At 42.9% G+C, this 12,456-nt stretch overlaps 1 protein-coding gene across 1 annotated transcript in view; it reads right to left on the bottom strand.

Annotated features, from left to right (window-relative positions):
* The window catches only part of LOC148538577 (sodium- and chloride-dependent neutral and basic amino acid transporter B(0+)-like), a 71,625-nt gene extending 71,346 nt beyond the window's left edge, over window positions 1-279 (bottom strand). Inside the window, exon 1 of the mRNA XM_088452596.1 lies at window positions 217-279. Within this exon, the coding sequence (XP_088308722.1) occupies window positions 217-279 (63 nt within the window). The remainder of the gene's footprint in view (window positions 1-216) is intronic.
* Window positions 280-12,456: the final 12,177 nt, after the last annotated feature.

The raw sequence follows: 12,456 nt of genomic DNA, 5'->3' as shown, positions 1-12,456 counted from the left end.
AGAAGAGTTTGGAGTTGATTAACAAAGCAAAAAGTTTCCAGTTGAAGGAAAACATAAAAAAACATAAATTTTTTGTGTTTTTATGTTTTTATAATCCATGGAAATGCACAACACGGAAATATACAAATCATCACCCACATGAGATAAAGGGAATTTAAGAAAGTGCTGACAGTAAAATCACTTTTAGAAAAGATACATTATATATAAATAACTTACATTAGTTTGTGTCGATTTTTTCCTACAGCATCTCATAAATCCTGGTAAGGCTATATTTCCCATGTCTTGTATCAGATAATGTTCTTAGTAAATCGCTCCTTGTATTCTCTGTCTTACGCTGTCTTTGAATGAAGTGAGATGTAAGCAGACACCGTAGTCCTGTCTGCAATAAAGGAGAGCAACAATTGACTCCCTGTGATTACTCAATGAGACTATCACAGTCTGCACAGAGTGTCTTGGTAATATAATTAACTATGCTAATATTGAACCTGTATGACTTTGTGGAAATGTACAAACCTGTAAAACAGCATGATAGCAGAGTATTTATTAAATTATTTATCCTAAATATAGAATGTATCATTTGTCACAAGAGGTCCCTCCTGCACCAGGACCCCATAAGGCTTTAAATAACATATTGACAGAGCTGGAATGAAAATGGGGGTGAGAGCACAGGGGACAAGCACCTCTGGACCCCCCTCTATCGCAGGGCCTCCCCGCCTGTTGCCCACTGCCTTTAATAAATGAAACAATAATAATGGGAGAAGAGGGTGTGGCGGTTCATCCCTACAGCTCTATGACACTACGGAAGTGGATAGATCCCCTTCAGTATCTGAACCCTGACGTCACCAGTTACTGTTCAACGTCATTCCCTACTATCCACGTTGGCATAGAGGGGGAATATAATCCTGTGGCGAGTGAAGTGAGCTACCGTGCCTGAAGCGTGGCAAGCAAAGCAAGCCAACGACGGGACAAATTTCTTCTTTTGGTGGCCTGTATGGGCATGGAACCACACTTCCGCCCTCAGGAGCCCTGATTGGATGAGCCCATCACATGCTCCTCTGACCCCCCTGGTGCTCAGCATCATGGGACTGATTAATAAAAATAAAGTTGCTGGCATGTAAAGGGTAAGTATGGATGGATTGAGGGGAGGGGGCCAAAAACTGGTACTTTACCTAGGGACCAATGGAATTTTAAACCAGGTAAGCCACCACTACAGGAGTGCACGTAGGACCTGCGCTGCTACTGCCTCATAGAGGTGTGGGGGGAGGAGGCACACACATGGCAGGCACAGTTAGTGGGGTGGTGCTGACCAGAAAGGAAGGGTCCCCCTGTCTTATATGCCCCAGGCTCCATAATCCATATCCTCTGCATTAGTAAAATTCCATCAAAAAAAGAAAAAAGCATTAGGCTAACTAACCCCTTTGCGACTGCCACTCTTTCCAACCGTGAGCCAAACCTATTTTGTGGGCTGTCACCTTCAACATCAGTATCTGTAATTTTTTTGGGTTGGTTACGCTATCCGGCACCAATAATGCTGGCATCAGAATCCCGGCAGTATAATCTGTCCGGTGGAAATCCTGCCACATGTGGGTAAGTATTCTGATCCTAACCATACCCCTAACCATAACCCACCTTTCCTGCAGCCTAATCCTAACCCTCCCCTTCCGCAGCCTAACCCTAGCCAACCCCCCCCAGCCTGATCCTAACCCTCCCCTCCCGCAACCTAACTTTACCCCTAACCATAACCCACCTTTCCCGCAGCCTAATCCTAACCCTCCCCGCCTACAGCCTAACCTTAACCAACCCCCCTCCCACAGCCTGACCCTAACCCTCCCCTCCCGCAACCTATATCTCCCCTTAATGCCTAACCCTAACTCTATATCTAACCCTAATACTCAACGTTGGACTCACAGCCGTCGGGATTCTGACTGTCGGCATTGTGTGCGCCGGGATGCCGACTACATCCCATTTATGCAATACCCCCACCCATAATACCTAAATAACTATCAAGTAAATTCCCAACTCCAGTTAGCTAGTCACAAATAATCCCCAAAGCAATTAAGCATATGCACGTAATCCAATCTATTACAAAAAATAAATTAAAATAACATTGTTTACACATTTTTGTCTGTTTTATTTTAATAATATTATGAAATATAAATAAGGGTTAAATAATGAGGAGGAGCGCTGAGGGTATGGTGATTACCTTCAGTTTCTACATTTGAAGCTGTGATGATAATGTAGATAGACAATGGACTTTCTCAATAGAATGGAGTCTGGATGGTGAAACTCTTCTGCTAATAACTCCCACTGACTATATAGACGGAATGTAGACCAAGCATTAGCATGTGGGCAGCAGTAGCAGGGGAAGCTGCTTGTTGAATCTGTGACAATATGACAATATGCAGAGGAAATAGCTCATTGTAGGGATTTGGATAGATTAGACGGATGGGCTAGTAAATGACAGGTAGCATTATATGAAAACAAAGGAAACATTATATACTTGTGGATTAAGGACAATCATTCTACTTACCCATACAATGTATAACATCACTTTAGGTTTCTTATTGTGAATGAGGGTTAGAGAGGACTCATTGATAGACCTCTATCAATAAAGCTTTGTGTTAATCAGCATCTAATAAGTTTTTATTTCATGTAAAAAGTATATTCATCTAGAGCCGGCCTGGTCAACCTGTGGCTCTCCAGCTGTTGTGAAACTACAAGTCCCAGCATACCCTGTCATAGTTTTGCTTTTAGTAAATGCTGAAACTGTGGCAGGGCATGCTGGGACTTTGTGTATCACAACAGCTGGAGAGCTATAGGTTGGCCAGGCCTGATGTAGGGGCTCACGCAGTTGGCGCCATGGGTTTTTTATTTTTTTTTATTTTAAATACACATTTCTGTACTGTACATACTCACCAAAAACATACATCTACATTACATACAGTATCCAGGCTGTGTGCTCCTTACACTCATGGCTTCTTACACCCTACAGAGGTGGGACGGGGTAGGGAAGGGCAGGCAAGCATAGGAGAAGTGGATGCAGATTTGCATGCCTGGAGGTGTATCTCTTGTGGGTGCAGTAGTCCTCTCCTACCATACACCATGATGATTATTAATTTTAGCAGCAATGTTACTTCTTCTCTAGTAGATATCTGATAGTACTTACAGTAAGTCATTCACTTGGAGACTATATTGTAGGAAGTTTTGGCTATCTATTACTGGAATGACTCCCATTTGAGCTACTGTACTGCAGATAAGAAGATTCCTATACAATTGTTAAAAGTTTGTATTTGCATGTGTATCCTCTTACACTTTTGTGGAACTTGCAACATTCGTATTTATTAATAGCACTACATACAGTATTATATTATGTACACATACAGTACTGTGCTTACTATTTACACTGGTTATGTTAGTATTGTACAGCTGGATGCATGTTGAGATGCAACTGACTGAACATACTTTATGTAAATGTGTCTTCTCCTACCTATGTTAGGCACAAATATATTCAGTTCTACATGTGCTCCTCAATGTGGATGGAGATACTTCTGCCTCTAACAATCTCTGGGTAAATTGCAAACTCATCTTGCATTTTGTATAAACAAGGGTTTATGGACCACAGGGCCTGATTCAGAGATGGGTGGATTTGCAGAGCTGCATACAAGCACCTGTGCAATTCCGTCCATCTCAGATGCAATTGCAGAACGAGGTTTCAGACACTGCATTTGTGATCCCAGCACTGCGACAAACTTCGTAGGCTGGCATCACCAGGGCCGGCTCTAGGGGTGTTCAACCAGTGCGGTCGCCTCCCGTAGAGGGCAGCACCCCTCCCCAGCCTCCCGATGACATCGAAGTGGCCTGCGGGTGGTCAAATCAGGAGGCTGGGGACCCCCATCGCCGCAGCTGTGCGGTAGTGCCGGACCTCCAGAGAGTGATTGGATGCCGCACACATGCGCACGGCAACCATTCACTGACAAAAGAGGGCTGGTGGAAGCCCAGCCAGTGACGGAGTGCTGGGCTTTATCCCCAGCCTGACGTTATTTGGAGGTGTGCCATTGCATATGACAGTGTTCGGCACAGGAACAGTGCTTATTGCAGCCATAAGCAGAGGTTGGTATTTATCTCAATGAGACTACACAACCCATATAAGGATAACTATAAAAATGTCTTGGGGAAACATTTCATGACATGAGCCGTCCTTGAGACTTTATAAAAAGTAAACAACACATCTTTAGACCAGTGTTCAAGTTATGAATTCCCTCGAGTGTTGACTGCGCTCATGGTCAGAGGTAATTGTTGGGCGAATGTAGCAATACATTTTACATTACTTTTATCTTTACTAGTATCAATTGATTGTTTGTTTGCTTTTTTTTATTATCAAATTGATCAGAACATAATTAGCTCCTATGACTCTTACATAATATGGTCTTACATCCTCCAGGGATTTCACATTTGAAGTTACTTCATGATTTCATTTTTACTGGTATAAGTTCTCTCTCCATAGGAAAGCTGGTGACCCTTAGAGCCATGGGCGTAACTACAATAGGTGCAAGGGGTGTAACAAGGTATTTGAAGGCCCCATAGCAAAAAGTTTGTAAGGGCCCCTATGTACCACCCAGTGGTGAAAAATGTATGTAACACATTTAACTTTGACAGTTCTGGGCCCCATAACAGCTGCACCCTTTGCACCTATGGTAGTTACACCAATGGGTGCAGCTGCTATGGGGCCAAGAGCTGAAGGGGGGGGGGCATCTTCCTTGTCAAAGTTACATGTGTTACATACATTTTTCTCTATAAGCACACAAGAAGGTGCTTATAGTGTAGTATAGGAAGTGATAATGTATCCAATCAAAGTAATGTGCTTCCTTTATAGTAAATATTTGAGGATTATCTGTTAGATTCTTGTTGGAATATAGGGCATGATTCATTATGGATCGCAACTGCGATTGCAATAGCGATTATGCATGCAGTCTCACTGCGATGATATGCTAATCCATTGTGATCGTTATTCCACCTCAGCACTACATAGGGACGCCCTCTTTACCTTACACACATCCATTTAGCAAGACTGCAAAACCATTGGTGACATCGAGTACAATCGGGGCATCACTCACACTTGCACAAGGTCTGACCTTACTCAGAAATTGCTAACCTCATTGCACACAGTGAAAGGCCAAGTTGTGTACGGCATCGCAGTGCCTAATTTATGCACTCCCCTGCAACGGTGCTCAAACGCACTGGCATAGCTGCATTTCACCAACCACCCCCCCTGCGATGGGCCTGCTAGTCTCTGTGATCGCAGTCCCAATTGCAGTGGCCGGTTCGCGCACACGCATTGCGATGTATACGCATGCAAAGATCGCAACAATCGGACAATTGCGTGCGTAATCGCAGTTGCGATCCTTGCTGAATCAGGCCCATAGTCCTCTTCTTAATCCAAATCTGGACATGATTGATCTTCCCTCTCAATCTGCAATCTGGTCTGCTTATCTCTGAACACCTTTTAGATCCTAATCATCGGCTGGGAGCTCACACTCTTCTAGAATGCTCCTGTGAACGGAGTCAGTATGTATTACCACCGGCCGTATGGTAAGTAATACTAACCCTACCCCCCCTAACCCTCCCTTAGGGGTGCCTAACCCTAACCTTCCCCCCTGGTGCCTAACCCCCCCTAAGTGACTAAACCTAACCCCCCCTCCATTCCCACAGCCTAATCCTAAATCTCCCGGGGGGGTGCCTAACCCTAACCTCCCGTGCCTAGCCCTAAGTCCCCCCCGGGAGCCCCTTACCTAACCCTAACTGCCCGCAGCTGTCCGCGCCCACCGCCCTGCTTACCTTCGTTCGGTATGCCGAACGTCGGGCTCCCAGCGTAGGGATAATGATAGGCGTTGGGATTTTGACGCCTATCATTAGACCCCTGCCAGGATTAGACAGTCGGGAAGCCAGCGGTCGGCATTTCAACCGTCGGCTTCCTGACTGCATCCTCTGTGAACATTGGATGATTTAATATTCCAAGGCTTGTTGTGTTCTATTGTATAAGGATTTTATGTATGTGTTTTTAATCTTGTGTTATTTATGTTAAGTACCAAATTGACTGTACTATGAGAAGCTTTAGGCCATTTTTGGGGTATTTTGGTGCTGGGCTATGATTACAGATTGAAGCCACACAGAAGCCTCCTATCCTCTTACCTTTAGTGAGTGGTAATTTTACTCTTAGTAAGTGAAAATCTCACACTTGTATGTTATACCTGATACAATATTTACATATCCTATGTCCCCTCTTACCTTAATTTGCATTTAGAGATATTGTTATTTGATTACACAGGTTTTCACAAAATCAGTACCCTGATACATGTTGACATATGGTGATTGATATTTATTTATAATATATTGTACAGATTGTAACATCTAAGATATTTGTTATGTTATGAACTTATATATTATGCCCTTCATTCTGGGCAACTGATATCTTATGTTGAGGTGGACTTTTGATGGTAAATATCAATTCTGTTTAAATACCATCTATATGTTTTTGCTGCGGACTGATGTTCCAGTGTTAATTCAAGAAGTATATCTGTTTATTAATATATCTACTTACTGAGATATTTCACCTAGAGTTTTCACTATATAGAGCTATGATAGCGCATACACTTTTGATGTGATTCAATCACATGTGATCACAAATATATGCTTGAGTGACTATATGATTCACTAATAGATTACTACTAGATGGTGACACTCACCATTTTAGTTTTTATATCAGTAGGGCAATAAATGTTTTTCTTTTGTTGTCACTATATGTTGTCTAGTGTCTTTGTCCTCCTTTTTACATGTATTCATTCCATTTGTTTTTAAAGAATACTTAATAAAAAGTTATATTTTATAGAAATAAAGGTAGAATTTGTGCCCCAAACAAAAGAGAATACTTTCCCTCCCCCTTTTTTGCTGCATATTTTACTCTCCAGGGTGCGCCTCCAATTGACATTAGATCTGGTATATCTCACCCAATTATGGTATTTCCCTATCATTTTGGAGTCTTTTCTGCCTTATTATCTGAATAATTGAAACAATCTTTGGCACCAGTGCCTGTGGTCTCCCCTTAACCCTATTCCCTCTATTTGTAAACTACCATATACGTAAGGTGTATTTTTATTTAGTACATACAAAAAAAATGTATAAATTTTTTCTCCCTGTACTCTATGTTGTTTAGTATCGGCCCTGCAAGTTGTGATGCACTTGTATGACAAGCAGCTCACTGGCGTCTCATAGCAAGCAGAGCAACCTGTGGAGGATCTCTTAGCATCAAGAGATGAAGCCATCCTTGTCAGGGCCGGCTCAAGATACATTCTGCCAGTGCATCCTCACAAGGGCACCACAACCACAAACTGGCCGGCTACATTAAAACCCGTCCTTCACCCACCCACTGGCGTTATTGGTATACGTTCAGGGGGATGGAAGGAGCGACAGTGCACCACAGGACAGGGCTGTAGGCTTAGAAACCTAGCGACGGCACTAATCCTTGTCTTGTGAGACAGCGCTCCCCCCCTCGTGGGGGATTGGGAAGTCCCCTCTCACTTGCTGCTCTGTTTAGCAGAGCAAGCTGTATATACTGTAGATGGAGTGCACATGCACTTTGTGTCTATTCACTGGAGAGAGGGACTGCCCCTTGTCACAAGGCCACAGTCCCTTTTACTTAGGAACATGCAAAGTTCCCAATCTCCAATGTACACTTTGTCCATTGAAGAGTGTGACAGACTAGTACTCTTGTGTACTTTACGGACTCATTGCAGAAAGAACCCAATGAATGTTTTATATGGTACTTGAGTACTTTACGTACACAAGTACCGAAAGTTGTCCTCACCTAAAGAAGAAAGTTGTTCCCACCTAAAGAAGAAAGTTGTTCCCACCTAAAGAAGAAAGTTGTCCACACCTAAAAGAAGAAAGATGTCCCCTCGCGTGCAGGCTGCGCTCACCACGCTTAGGGCTCGGTGGCTTGCTGCGCTCGCAAAAAGGTTATATTCCCCCTCGATCCCCACTTGGATGGTAGGGAATGACACTGGCTAATGACGTCAGGGTCTTCTCCGTGAAGGGGATTTAGACATTACCATGATTGATAATAATAAGAATGAATGTAGGACACTTGGGTTCTCTCTACAATGAGTTTGTAAAGTACACAAATACCAAGTGGCCTAACATTTGCGTCTCAGTTGGTGTCAGAAGTGCAGAAAATGCCTCTAAACTTAATTTCACACAATCTTCTACTGTAAATTTACATTCTGTACCAGCACTTCTACTTACTAACTTCAGTCACTGAGCTGCTCGAAATATAAGTGGGATGTTAATTTGCTTTACCATTTGGCACAACAACTTTAGGTGGATGTATGAACAGCAGGTGTGTGGGGCCACATCCCCACTCCGTCTCCCCCGCCTGGCCAAACCCCACAACCATGCTTCCCCTATCACAGTGCCCACAGTGGTGGAGATAAAAATACTAAGCAAAGTCCTTACATAATCACTAGAATGATGCATTGTTCATTCTATACAATAGAGTACCAGGCAAGGAAGTGTACAAAGATAAAATCAACAGTAATCAACAGAATACCCACTGCATAAATATACCAATTTCGACCAAAATCCCAGGTCCAACCTGGGTTTTCGGATATGGTTCCAACCCAGGTTAGACCCCGTTTATACTGCACCTTTGATCCGGTTTATTCCTGGGTCAGCCCCATTCACACTGAACCTGGGTCTGTCCTGCTAAACTTGTGAGATCATAAAAAGTGGGAGATGACTGCTCCACAAGCACCAATCAGATCATTTTAGGCATGTCCAAGTTTAACAGATTTAACAGTGTTATTTTCACTGGATACATTATTTACTTGGCTTTGATAATATCTATCTTTTTACTGTGATGTTTTGTATAATATTTAAATTTTATTGTTATTAAACTATTTTTTTTTGCTCATCTACTGTTCTTGACCTAGCTAACAACTCTTTTGGCACTTTTAGTGGATTGCAGAGCCCACTTTGTGAGCTGCTGGCCAAATACAGGGTAATATAGGGGGTTGCGCCATTGTGTTTGTAATTTGTCAATATGGATCTACCTTTGTATTCGGAGTTGGCCGCATCTATACATCCACTTGTGAAAGTAGCTGCCATCAGCATATATTTGCAACAGCCCTATACTTTTGGTGCTAAAGATAGATTGGAAATGATCAATATCGCTGCATGCATTCATCTCTGAGTAGGTGTGGCTTGCCTCTGAATAGCCTGCAATTCCGTCTATACACCCATGACACCCACAGCACACTTGTCCTATGTGAGAACACCCTGAAGCCCCGTTACACGCAGTTGGTGACATTTGTAAGATCAGACCACGGAGCCAACTTGTGCACAACTAGGAAACATTCCCTGTTTATTGTTATTTTCTATTTTTGGATGTGGAGAGCATCTAAAGAGAGAGACCCTTGTAGTTTCTGATTTTATGAACACTGCAGGTGAGCACACTAATAATACTATATATTGCTGATATACTCTAAACAAACATAATATACCCTTAATAATCACACAGGGCCTGATCCAGAGGTGCATGCAATGTCGATGCCGAACGCAAGTGGCTGATGTTTTCAGTCTGCGCATGTGTCCAAATCACACTGCACATGTGTCCTGATGGTTACCGCTCTAAGCAGCAACGTGATTGAGTCGTGGTCAGTGACTACCTCCAAAGATGCCGCTGCTCTGACCCCTGTGGCTGTGTTCAGATGGAGAAATTGCATCTGCCGTAAGGTAGGTGTAATCTCCGATGCTGCAACCGATGCATCTGATGGTGCGTCCGATGGTGCATCTTAATAAGCACAGTGGCCAATTAGTGCTGCAGCCAGTCTGTGTCTCAGTATGGACATCATTAGCAGAAAGACTCAGCCGCAGCTGTAATAACGTCCACCTCTGAATCAGGCTGACAGTGTGTACTGTTTTGTTATTTTTCTTTATAAATATCGGTAATGAGCAACTGGGTTGGGCCACACAAAAACATCTAATCACCAGATACAAGAAACTCGGTGACCACGACACAGTTATTCTGAGATTTATTTATTTTTTTCATATTAAGTAGGATGAGCATTTACACATTTTCATTTTCTGATTACCGAACACCTTCCTTTTGCTGCTGATCTGCACCAATGTAACCGGTTACTGTAGGAAGATTTTGAATGATCAGAAAACATACAAATTGTAAAAAATATAGGGAAGAAGGTAATTGAAATTGTAAGAAAAATAACTAAAAGAAAATGTTTTTTTTTCCAACCATTTCCAAGAAATATTTTGTAGCTCTTGATTCAGCATTACTCCTCCTTTCAGAATTCTATTTATAGGTTTTCATAACGAAATCTGCAATTACAAATCAAACATGTAAAGTGTTTATGAAAAACAGGTCAACCCAACAAGGGTGCCCCCCGACCAAGTGTCTTCCCAACTCCTGTTGTTGCTGTGGAGATACACCAGGGTCCCCTTTCCATATTTGGTGGACTTGTCCTAAGCTATGGGAGTTCTGGAAAACGATTATTCAGATCACTAAGGTGGTTGTCGGAGACTGAGCGCTATCTGACCCTGGGTCCTTAACCTAATGGACTTACCTATTTCAAGTTATAAGAAGTCTCTACTTAAACTTTTTGTCAATGCAGCAAAAAGCTATAATCCCAGATTTTTGAAAGGCCCCTCACCCCCCTCTGATAACTGCTTGGTTTCTGAGAATAGACATGTATATGGATATGGAAGATCTATCCCTTTCCAGCCGGGACAGACAACAGGAGTTACCACCATGTGGTTTGTCTGGCTGGAATATAAAGAATCTATTGAGCATCGGACCCATCTGTCCAGGTAGACTGGGCAGATAAAGGTACAGTACTACTTTCTTTTTTCTTGGTGCTATATTTTCTACCTAACTGTTCTTATATATAGGTTATGCAATTGAACTCTTTCCCATTTCCCCCTTGGGCCTCTTTCCCTTGATGTGTTTTCCTACAACCCCTGTGCTAACCTCTCCCTCTCGGTTTCAGATTTTCTTTTTTAGGTTATTTTTGAAAACTACATTCACACTGTAATTGATTTTATGCAACTTTTTATTGTAGTCATTGATTGGCTGTATTTGTGATTGTTAATAAATATTAATAATGCAAAAAAAGGGGTGTCCCCCAAATGTGTAGGTGCCTGGATGGGGGAAATTGGGCATATTTACCTGTTCTGCGCCCCTCCCTCCGGGTTGGGTATGCGTTCCCAGCGCTGATAATGCCGAAGGTCAGGATGCCGGCAGTGTAATCTCAATGGCGGAAATCCAGATACATGGTAAGTATTCTAACCCTTCCCCTAACCCTACCCCACCTTTCCTGTGTCTACAGTGACTACATCCCCTCCCTCCATCTCCTGCATCTGCAAGTGTTTCTGCAGTGCTGGGTGATATTGTCTGGTGATCACAGTTGATCACCAATCACAAACGTCTAATGATTTCTGCAGTGTAGTGGTTATTCTCTGGTGACCACAAATAGCCACCAGAAAAAAAACTCATGCTCCCCATCATATAAAAAAGAAGCCAAACCCTCATCCAAATGAGGGTACCCATGAGTCTGTTAGTGTTTTTAATGTCCCCCGTTGAAAGGAGTGCTCTCCCCCACTGCCTCCCTCCAACACTATCCAGGTAGAAGAGAGCTGGTGGTCACTAGGACACACCAGTACTCAGCTGGGAGATGTCTGACATCTGACATGTGCTACAGTGCATGCGGAGCATCTCTGCACATTACTCCCTAGCGTCCATGAGGACCAGTTGGTCGAGGAGACTCTCACCACCAAAGAGCCCTACAGTGCCCTAATCTATGCCTGCAAGTACATTATACCACCACTGTTGTGCACTAGACCATCAGTGCTGGTACTGGTGTTAGAACAACAATCACGCCTGGCACACTATAACGCCCATCAATACACTGAGCTTCAGGCTGACGCAAATAGTGCATTACATCTACCGCTGTTACACCTGTGTAATTCACTGTGTCACATGCTACTTTTTGTTCTACCTGATGTATACTGTAATCTAAGAACTGGTTAAGCTGTAATCGCCACCAGCACCAACTACTGCATTATACATTTAATCTTCCCTCACACTCTAGAGAGTTATATATTTCTCTGTTGTATCAATTCATCTTCAAAACTAATGCTCCCTGCAAATTCCGCATGTGCATCATTGTGACAATTTATTCTATCACCTACTGCCACCACCATCTCTGCTAATACCCCTCCTGCCATTTCCCTACACATTGAGTTCAAAAGTAATGTGTTGGTTCGAGCTTAATGTTAATAATCACTTCCCCCTGTCACACGGAGTTATCAAGCCCTGACTCCGACATGGCTATAACAGTAACAAGCACAGAAACAGACAAATCTCAGGTGCATAACTCCAAATTATTAATA

Source organism: Taudactylus pleione, unplaced genomic scaffold, assembly GCF_031769625.1.
Source record: "Taudactylus pleione unplaced genomic scaffold, aTauple2 ptg000039l, whole genome shotgun sequence".
NCBI classification, from domain to species: Eukaryota; Metazoa; Chordata; class Amphibia; order Anura; family Myobatrachidae; genus Taudactylus; species Taudactylus pleione.
The sequence above is the reverse complement of the archived record's forward strand: the minus strand, read 5'-3'. Positions and strand labels throughout refer to the sequence as shown.